Source organism: Chaetodon trifascialis, chromosome 11, assembly GCF_039877785.1.
Source record: "Chaetodon trifascialis isolate fChaTrf1 chromosome 11, fChaTrf1.hap1, whole genome shotgun sequence".
NCBI lineage: Eukaryota > Metazoa > Chordata > Actinopteri > Chaetodontiformes > Chaetodontidae > Chaetodon > Chaetodon trifascialis.
Window position 1 is genome coordinate 16,251,441 of NC_092066.1, and position 11,340 is coordinate 16,262,780.

Consider the following 11,340-nt stretch of genomic DNA (forward strand, 5'->3'; position numbering starts at 1 on the left):
AGGATAGAAGATGATTTTCTTACAAATAGCTCAGTGGCATTGCTTTCTCTGTAAACTGGATCTGGGATCTGGGGGTGACCTTTACTAAATTACCTGTTGTCTTCTAGAACATAAAAGGAGCTCAGGCGCATGATGAAGAGGTAAAAGAAGAAGGACACGAGGAGGAGGAAGAAGAGGATGAGGAACGGGTGGGAGGAATGACAAGTGCTGAGTCAGACAACAGTGATGAAGACGAGGAGGAGGAAGAAGAAGGCGAGAGAGAAGAGGTGAAAGAGAGGAAGCAGAAGGGAAAAGTAGAGTGGGACAGTTCCTCCATGATGTACTAATCACACATGCACATGTACCTGCACATACAAACATGTGCATCTCTCTCTCACTCTATCACCCTCTCTCCAACTACCACACACACACACGCACACACACACACACACACACACACCATCCTTCATGCTCTCTACACGCACACACAGAAACAAAATCTGTCAAAATTATTTACAATCTGTTGCTGGAAAAACACTTCTGATCTTTCCATGTTGTCATTTTTAATGAAACATCTCCCTCTGCTGGACAAAGTCAGAAGTACAGAATCAGCTGTGGTCCCACAGTGCTGGAAAACGTTGTATGTGCATTACTATTCACATCACAGCCAACAAAGAAGCAAAATATATGATGAATATCAAATAAGCACAGTCTTCTCATTGGACGTACACAATTAGCTGGAACTGTGCTGATAAAATGTAATTCAAACTCAACAAACATGAGTCAGATCTTAAATATAGTGACACATCTCCATTTCTTACACTGACACAAAGATAATGTGGGCTTTTATCCCAGCATTTAATGTTTGCAGTTACATGTGTCCTCAGATTACTTTCTGTGTTTATTTTTTAAACAGATTGTCTGCAATGTGATGGGTTATTAACAAGTTTAGCAGCGAGATGTATGCATATACACGTTCATTATTTAATGTATCTGTAAACCTTTTAATATAGTTCGTTTGGCCTATACAGTAGGTATAACATAGGTGTTCTGTCACTCGGTGTGTATCCTCTGTTCTCATCTTTAACTCAACCCAGACACCGTTCTGTCCCTGAGGTCTGTGTGATCCGTGCTGACTTTCTCTAAATACATCACAGTGCTGTGGTTCTGTGGCCTGGACACTAAAGAGAAACAAGGTCCTGTTATCGTGTTATCTCTGCCCATAAACATTCCTCATTTTTTCTGATTTATAAACAAAGCAGAATTATGAGCATAGTGAAGTGATTCTGTGGTCTGTTGTAGCCTTTGCTGGTTGGGGTTCGATCAGTTATCTTTCTTTCTTCAGCAGATGAAATGATGTTGCTGTATGCTCCTGGTTATCCGGTCTTTGCTTTGTTTTTAATTCCATAGTAATGGGAGCCCTCTATGCAATTATGGGCCCAGTATAGAAGATCAGTCTACAGAAACAGGGGTACTCCAGCAATTTAGTTTTGCACAACTTATGAGAGACACATTTGAAAATGTGGTCAAAATTGCAACAGAAGCCACAATTTACTGACTTAGAGCCTCATATGGATCAGACTCCAAAAACTTCCCATAATGCAACTCAGTAGCATCTCTTCTTAGACCTGTATGTGGAAAATAACCCGGGGCTAGTTTCACAAAGATGCACTGACAGTAACTGACAGTCAGACTTCAGATTGACATCTTAATGAATACTGGGCATAAATCTGCCTCATTCTCGATTATCTTCAGTAAAACTAATTTGCTCTGAATTCTGTGTCAGTTAAGACTTTCAAACTAAAAGCATGACTGACTGCGCACCTTTGTCAAACCACAGCATTATTAGCAAACCAGTAATTACAAGCCTCATTCTCTTTTCTTCACGTTGTGACACTAATTAGCAGGAGACACTGATTGTTACCATGGAAACTTGGCTCTAAATTTTGAGCGATGGATGCAAGGTGGCTAACTTTTCAGGGTAAAATAAGTCTTTATTCTTTGACATTGTCCATCTTGCATTAGGCCGGTGGTTCTCAAACCTTATGCCCCCTTCAGAGGGGCAAAAAAAAGAGTTCATTTTACAATAACTGGGTAAGCAACTAAAAAAGTGAAAGTTAATTAAAGCTCAGCATGATGGCATTAGCCAACACTTTGGTTTGTTTATTTTCCCAACATAAATCATATTTATTCAACTCAATTTCACTCCATAATTTTCCCCTGGTCCTGCAGTGGCTCTATGCCCCCCAGGATGAAAACCACTGCATGAGACTCATCTGAGAGCAAAGTTAAGACTGGCCTAACACAACAGACTAGTCTAAAACAAACTTTTTGAGAAGCTGGTCCCAAGAATTTTGAACTCTATGCCTGCAGTGTCTAATGTCTCATATTCAAGCAAAGATAACATTACATCATCATCAGGGTTATTTTCTGTGGTTGACAAAGCTCCTCCAGAGTCACTGATGACATTGTTCGACTGCTCTCTTTGACAAGTAAAGTGAACTCAGTGTGTAAAATTGGCGGAGTACCCCTTTAAAGTCAGGTGCAGAGCCACAAAGCAAAAGAAGCAGAGTGATGTTTTTTTCTTGGTGTCATGAAGTCAGCACAACTTCATCAGAACTACAAGCAAAAGTGGAAACTTCACTGATATTAATTCCATTTTGTTATTCTGGATTAAGCTTGCTCAGACAAAATGTAATTCCACAATTTCACCTCCATTCAAATGATTGAAAAGTAACTACCGATCTCTTTGGCATTCCCATTTCTACTCAGAGAAATCACCTCTCACCTGTCCACGTCCAGACAGTCTCAGTGACTATTACTCCCCCCGAGCTCTTTAACTGATACGTCTCCCGTTCACCTTCCCCTCCCTCTGTTGGCCTTTAAGCACCTGTGATTGTGATGTCATCATTGTGAAACAACTGCCTTGTTTCCCTCACCCCCCTTTGTCATATTGTGCTTCTAAAAGATTAAAGAGAAAAAGATTCTTTTACATATAAAAACAAACCCTGTAAAAATGTTCAAGACAGTTATTTTATATATCTGTTTCTTTTTCTTTTGTAAACAAAATGGTTGGGATTTCTCTCTCTTTAGTGGTCATCCCACTGCTTTCTGTATATTGACCAATAAAGACTTGTTTTAGACTCTACACAGCCTTCCTTGTTTGTGCACTAGACGTGTGTGTGTGTGTGTATTTGCAAACTGAGGTCTCAATACATAACCTTTATTAAAGCTACACAAACAATCTGCAGCACATATGAAATCAGCTGTTTGAACACCAGAAGTTTGGGACTCCCGAAGAGGTCCCAAAATAAGCCCCCATGAAATCATACATTATAGTTTTTATACTTCCGCTTTTGTCTGGTTTGAACAAACATGCTAGTAAATTAGCTATAGAGGTCCTAGAAGTCAGATTTTGTTTCCTTTAGATGAAGCCAGGCCAGCTGTTTCCTGTGTTCCCATTCTTTATGCTAAAATAAGCTAACCAGCAGCTGACTGTAGCTGTGATCATCTTCTCTTGGGACTGTTGGCCAGAAAGCAAACAAGCTTGTGTCCCGAAACTACTCCTTTAAAACCTCACAAGCCAAAATTTTAGATTAAAAAAGATTTCTCATCGAGTAGGAGAGTTAGTAGTTATAACGGAATAAGAAAAACTTTAAAGTTAGACTTGTAAAAGACTGACGCACCAGTTTTCAGTGTATGTGTCCCACTGTAACTTTTGTTGTGGTCAAGCTCCAGCCAAAAGTTCAGAGATTGCAATCCCTTACTGACTTGAGTCATAGGCCAAGAATGATTGACACATTAAAAAAAAAAAAGAAAAAAAGATGAGGATGATGGAGACAGACCCACAGGAAAAAAAGAAAAAAATATATTAATAAAAAAAATATGTTAATAAAACCTCATCCAATATTGGCTTAGAAAACACTGAAGATACACATCGACACATAGTCAGTGATGTAATATTTTTCAACGATGTGTTGAACAGGACCATAAAGAAAACATCTGCTAATCCACCGTGGGTGTCTAAATCGGCAGTAATATGACATAATGGTTGTTTGGGGGAGGATGCGAACAGGAGTAAATGACAACTCGACTTGGATGCGATCATATCAACAGAGATACAGTATATCCATCAGCACAGGAGACTATCACTGAACCCTGCAGGTGGAAAAATGAGTTCATGCTAGGTTGAGACTAAATCTTATAATAGACATAAACCCACAAAGAAACGAAAGTTGTAAATGTTAAATTGATGATGAATTAAAGCATGTATTGCAACATGTATTACAAGTAAGAAAAAAGTATTCTTTGTCCATCATTTGCAAGGTTTGTTTGTGAAAGATATTTTATGTTGTAAATAAAGAAAAGAGGAAACAGAGGGCATCTATTCACCTGTTTTAAAGGCATAATTCAGGCACATGTGCAGAAAAAATCACACAGTTTAACGCTCATCATACAACGAAGGAGAGGGACAAGTCTTCAATTTAATTCCAAAGTGTGAACAGTTTAATATTTGACAAACGCCACATTAAGAATATTTAAGTCGAGAAGAAGTCACTCCGCCCCCCCCCCCCCCCCCCCCGCGTTGTACAAACCTCAGTATGCAGATTTTAATCACTCCCACAAAGCGTTTAATTGACCGCCCTTCATGTGAGCTCATCTATTAAATGTCCAAGTTCTGCTCACAACAGTGCTGACGATCCACTTCTTCACTCAGCAGATCCCTGAGGATGAAGAAATACAATTGACTAATTAGTAGCTTAATGTGCCCTTTTAACTGAGCACCACATGTTCAATAACACTCTAATGAACCCGTGCAAAAGAACACAAGAGTGCCTCAGCAACCAGGAGGCGTGTGTGTGTGTGTGTGTGTGTGTGTGTGTGTGTGTGTGTGTGTACTACTGGACCAATCAGCTTAATATTTCTTATGCACATTAATGACTGTATGCTCAAGGCCCTCTCATGGTTGTGGTGATTCGCTATTAAGGTAAAAACTGTTTCATTGACTGCTCTGTTTACACCGCCATTGACCGCTGAGTCACTCCTCTTCGCCGGCCGGTAGGGGCCGCTAGTGATCAGCAGCTGCGTCAGTTTTTCCAGACACATCCGGCGGCCTTCGAGTTACTTTTAAGTTTGTTCAGCTTCTTGGTTTGCATTTAGTAAAGTATGCAGAGTGGTGTGTATCTTTGATTGTGTTTTATAGCTTTCTTTCTCTACATCCTGTTTTTAATAATCTCTTGACAGACCTTCGTGTTCCTCCTCTTCACTTAAATTCAGTTCAACAGCGGTGCCCGTCGAAGTTACACCAGTTACACCAGAGTTGACCCAATTACAGAATTGAATATGAACATGAACAACACATTTACAATCGTTTATTTCTGACAAGTGCTGTTATGCCTTTTGAATACAAACATACAAATTTAAACTCTTTGAGTCGATAAACACAAGTTATGTTTGTATGTTTGTAAAATTAAAAAAGAGAAAATATAAAAAACAATTACGTCACTCTCGACTCACCGGAACTTAAATCAAACGCACCCTCTGAAATGGGGCGGGATACTTAAACCTGTGCACCTGAAAACGTCAGAGGAAACAGCCGTTACTGTCCATATAACATTTCCACAAACAAGCTAACACCCGAAATTTACTAATTGAGTTTATGTGTGTGGAAAAAAATAACCGTGTTTGTGCCACCAACTCGCACATCAAGGAGCTGAACGAGGGTGTCTCAACTAGAGGATTTAATCTCCGCCGAAATAGCGAGCGTCTCCTCTCCGCTTCAACAAGCTAAGTATTTCAAGCTTTGCTAACATGGCTAACGTTGCTGTCAGTGGATGTTTGGGCTGCTGTGGTTGTGCTTGTTGCCTACCAGCAAGGCAAGCAGTGGTGGAAAGTAACTAAATACATTTAGTTAAGTACTGTACTTAAGTACAAATTTGATGTACTTGTTTCCATTTTATGTAGTCTTATACTTGTCCACAACATCCCAGAGGTAAACATTGCACTTTTACCTCCTCTACATTTGTCTGCTAGCTTCAGTTACTGATTACCTTTCAAATTAAATGTTCTTATTTACCTCTTGTCCTAAAAAACGATCTACCTCCAAATTGTGTGTTTGTTTTTTTTTAAAGTTTGAAGTCTTCTTCATCTTTTTAGTTGAATTAATTATTAACAGCCGCATTGGATAAGCTGAAAATGCATCATGTCAAACCTGAAACAGGGCTGCTTTTATGAGCTCAAGAACACTTTTTAGAGGTTTGTGGGACAGGGAGTAGTTAAAATGAGCTCAACCAGTAAAATACAGCAGTAATATTGATCTAAAACTTACTTAGATCAGGTTTTTGAATGCAGGGCTTTTACTTGTAGTGGAGTGTTGTCACAGTGTGGTAAAGTTATTTTTACTAAAATTAAGGACCTGAATACTTCTTCCACCACTGAAGTGCTGCTGTTGGTTTGCTTGTGAAAACTTGTCATTTACTGAATGCTTCTGTTTCTACTCCTACGCTGCTGCTGCGGTCTGTCTTGCTGCATGTGGAAATGAAGCTTTTGCTGCTGAGCTCATTTTCTTTTGGCTGTTTTTCAGTGTGTGCATTATGATGCATTTGTGTTGATTTTCTTGTTGAATATCAAGAGCCGTATGGGCTGGACTGGGTTTGTGCATGTGTCCCCCAAAACGTTGCTGCTGTCAAACATGTCCACTGTCTCACAGACAGACTATTGGTGGAATTATTTGGCTGTAATATTGGTGCAATGGGGAACTCGCATGGCTTTCATTACACACCACATACTGTTTTTCCAACTCAGCGTGGCTTTTTTCATGTCTGCTTACTGTACTTTTATCCACTTAACATGCTAAATGATGACATGTGAGGCAAACTTGTGATTTGTAATCATGGCCTATTAACTTGATCTACATCGCTCACCATCAGGTCTTTTAGTGCCAGTGAATATCAGCTAATACTGAGAAAAACATGATGCAAATAACTGGTTGACACACAAAATGAACGGTGTACTCCAGGAATGTAGAATTTCACCTCTGTAACATTGGAGTCCTTAATATAATTTCAGTCCACACCCTATCATGAAGACATTTATAACCAAAGGGGGAAAAAAACAAGCCCTTCTTAGATGTGAGGATTTTGCTGCTTCTCTCTGTTTTTATAAAATTGCAAGCTGAATCTTTGGTCTATTGATCAGCTAAAACAAACCATTTGAGGACATCTGGAAAATTGTGGTGAACATTCTTTTGCTCACATCCTCTCACATATTTTATACATACACATATTTTGTGAGTGTGTTGGCTTGTGATAAGAGGACAGAGAGACACACACACACACACACACACACACACACACACACACACACACACACACACACACACTAACTAGTGTGACACAGTCGGCCATTAACAGTGAGATGAACCCTGCTATCAGGGCTCCTGAAGCACTTTGTTTTCTTGTCATCGCTGTTTATTTCCCACTTGTTTCATCCCTTTTTCTCTGGAAACCAGCCTCACACCTGCTCACTACTGCTGTACTAAGCTGTGTTTTGACAGTGTGTTGATTAATTGTAGGAGTGGAGACACTCGTTGTTGTGCATGTGAGTGAGTTTGCCTCACTGTGCTTCATTTTTTTATCGTTACTTCCTGCAACACCGTGGCATTTTCCTTTGCATTGGTACAGTGAAAGAACTGTCGATGTGGCGTCTGAGCTTGAGCCAAAACGGCCATTGCAGTCCCAGACGGTGGCAGTCATAACAGTTTTATCTGACAAGTGCATTGGCTCACTCATCCATCTTTGCAGCTTGCTGCATAATGTTTGTTTCTCTCAGCACATTAGTTCACAGCTGATGACAGAAAGTCAAAATATTGAAGATCATCACTGCCGTTTGTTCTGCTTGTTTGTTTTTCTAAATCATTTCTTTATCAGAAATACTTGGAAAGCATCCTCATTTTTCGTCCCCGACTGAAGAAAAACTGCCTTCCCCAGGAGAGAAATGTGATGTGGACCCTTTTCACGGCTCAGCTTCCTGTCAAAGGCCCAGAATAGAACCTAAGTGCAGCTTTGTTGCCTTTTTCCTGCTTTAGCGAGCATCAGGGTGAAATGTTTGAGATGAATGCAGCAGCAGTGCCTGTGTGAGCAGCATGTGGGCAAATGTTAATGTCAAATTCTTTATTCTTTTTAGTTTAAGTATCTAATTCAGTTTATTTTAGTTATTTTAGTTTATAGGTACATTGAGTACATTTACTCGACTATTGTACAGTGGCACAGTGTGAGTTTACGCTTCCACTCCACCTCATTTCAGAGGGAAATATTCTACTTTTGAATCCACTATATTTATCCAACAGCTAGCTTACTTTATCCCTGATTTTACATGTTAAACAAATATGTTAAGAAAATGTGATGCTTTGTTTTAGATTGAGGATAGGAGTATGTAAAGTGGTTCAGCTCAGCTCCATTGTAACATATAATACAACAGTGTAAATGAGGCCATCGTCCATAAAAAGTCATTGATAAGTATACAATAAATAATCAACTGTGATACTTTATATTTATATTTGAATATAGAAATACATGTTTGCCACATAATGTACTGCATAGTGTTGGAAAGGGCTGCAACGAATGATTATTTTAATTATCGATTCATCTGTTGCTATTTTTCACTATGAATTGATTAATTGTTTAGTCTATAAAATGTAAAAACAAAATCTTCATCTTCAAATTGCTTCTTTTGTCCAACAAACAGTTCGAAACCCAAAGACTTCCTACGTTTAAGAGGCTGGAAGCTGGTGCTAATGTTGACATTTTCACTTGAAATTGACTGAAATGATTAATAGTGAACGATCAAAATAGCTGGCAATTGACTTTCTGTCTATCAACTTTGATTAATTGACAAATCATTGCAGCTGCAGTGTTGAAACATGGCTGTAGCTTTATTTAGTTTGTGAAAACTGTTTATGAGAGTGGAGAGTTGGACATGAGATTGTTGTGATCACTTTCCAGATAGACAGATGTGATCTATACTTTTCATTTCAGTGATGTGCATCAGTGCCTAATTTACATTAAAAAAATAGACCGCATCAGTTTGCCACGGGGATTAAACAGAATGATGTAAAAGGGGCTTATAGTCTGATGAAATGTGTCCATATGTACCTTTTCTGGTGCGTTCAGACATTCATTTCAATAAAGAAAGGGGTGTCCTCCAGTGTCCAGCCAGTTTTAGTAGGGTGGGATTGAACTCTGAATCAGAAAGTATTGATTGTTTACATTCTTGTTTTATACCTGCATGATGAAATAATACAAGCAGCAGAGAAGGATGGATACTGTGAATGCCAAGGCAGGGACAGGAAGTAATGACAGGTAATGACAGGTTTGATAAGAAGCTGTAAATTATGGATCAGCAGTTTGGTTCAAATGTCGGCCAGTTTGTTTCAGCGTTGTTTAATGGGCCAATACAGTTTTACAGTTTTTAAAGTATCATTGGGATTTACACAAACCATGTATTTACATTGTCTATCACAGAAAAAAATATGCAAAAGTTGCAAATTCTAAAATCACTGGGGGCCCAAATACTTTTGTTGGAGTACCAGATTTGGCCCACAAGCCACCACTGCGGTATAATGTACAACTTTGTGGACTATGTTGTATAATCCCTCCCACACTATTTCCTGCCTGCTTTTTGCCACACCTTCTGAAATCAGGTGGGAACGCACCTTTAGACTAAAGTGTTAATGAACATGTGTTGCTTTATCACCTAGAACTCTGCAGTAAATCACATGGTGCTCTGCTGTCCAGCCTTATCAAAGCATAGCTCCTCAGGCCTGCACCGCATTCAGTATTCACGTCAGTGTTCGACTGGGAAAACAGATGAAACTGTTGATGATCTTTTAGACATTGTGTGTGTGTGTGTGTGTGTGTGTGTGTGTGTGTGTGTGTGTGTGTGTGTGTGTGTGTGTGTGTGTGTGTGTGTGTGTGTGTGTGTGTGTGTGTGTGTGTGCGTGTGCGCGTGCGTGCGTGCGCACGCGCTTGGTAAGGAGACTCTCTGGTCCTGTTAAATTGTGAGTGTTGGATCCATCCCAGGCAGGATTGTGTGTGAGGCGGGGGCATCATTACACCGTCTGTCTGCTATCGAGTTCTCAAACATCAGTCCCCTGTGTGTTTGGATATGGTGAGATGAACCTGATGAGACTGATCCCACATTGTGCAGTTGAAATATAAAGCCTGTAACCACATCAAGCCTCACTAATGTCTTCTTTTTCACTCTGTGGTGCCCTGCGGTTTTTACTTTTAGCCTGCATGAATATCTCTCTGGCTGAGTGTGAGCTGTATTTACCGCTGCAGGAGCTGATGAGCAGCGCCTTAGCTGTTTACTTTCTGAAGTGGAAACTGCAGACTTGACACTTGGGAGAACTTACAGCCAAATACTTTACGGCCCAGTTTTCCTCACTAAGGCCTCCCTCAGTAGATTAAATGCTCCCTCAGACACAATTAAAGATGCTGAAAATGTGTCAGCCCCAGTTCAACCATCAGGCTCTTCTGCATCTTACTGCACCTCCGACTGTTTACTTTTAAAAGTGTCCGATGCATTTTGGATGACAACAACATGTATAGTTTAGTAAGCTTTCCTAAAAAAAACAAGAAAAGGGTGAAAGGAAAGAAACATTTTTCAGGCAGACATTTTTTCAAATTCACTTGGCTTTTATTCACATTTCATGTCTGTTGACATCTCAACTGCACCGTCTGTCCATACATTCCACTACTTTAATGAATGATCCTTTTCTTCCCATCCTAACTGATGAAAACAGGAGGTAAGAACACCATCATCACCGTCATCACAAATAATAATAATAATAATAATGATAATAAAAGCAGCATTGAAGAAAACAACTTTTGATTTCTCTCCCTTCATCACCAGCATCTTAGTATTAAAATTACCTGAATGCAACCATCAACGATCAGTTAAAAAACAAACAGAACTAGATAAATAATCATCATCATCATCATCATCATCACCATCATCATCACCATCATCATCGTCCTACCATCATCAGAATCAGACTCCACACTCACAATAATATTAATAATATTAATAATAATAATAATGTAGGATACAAACTCAAGTAAAAAAAAAAAGTGACTCAAGCTTTTTTTTTAGGAAAGAAAACATGATTGGTCTACAGTGTGTGTGTGTGTGTGTGTGTGTGTGTGTGTGTGTGTGTGTGTGTGTGTGTGTGTGTGTGTGCGCGCACTGGACATTTTGAGCAACAAACACATCTGCCCTGCTGCTGCAGTAGCAGTAATGTTCCTCCATCTCACTCTAGCCTTTATTATAGATCCAGTGAGACTAGACCTGCTCTGGTCC

General features: G+C 39.5%; 1 protein-coding gene across 1 annotated transcript in view; it reads left to right on the plus strand.

Annotated features, from left to right (window-relative positions):
- clstn2a (calsyntenin 2a) overlaps window positions 1-3,127 on the plus strand; it is a 150,966-nt gene extending 147,839 nt beyond the window's left edge. The window contains exon 18 of the mRNA XM_070974154.1: window positions 108-3,127. Coding sequence (XP_070830255.1) covers window positions 108-326 — 219 coding nt within the window. The 3' untranslated portion in view covers window positions 327-3,127. The remainder of the gene's footprint in view (window positions 1-107) is intronic.
- The last annotated feature ends 8,213 nt before the right edge of the window (window positions 3,128-11,340 follow it).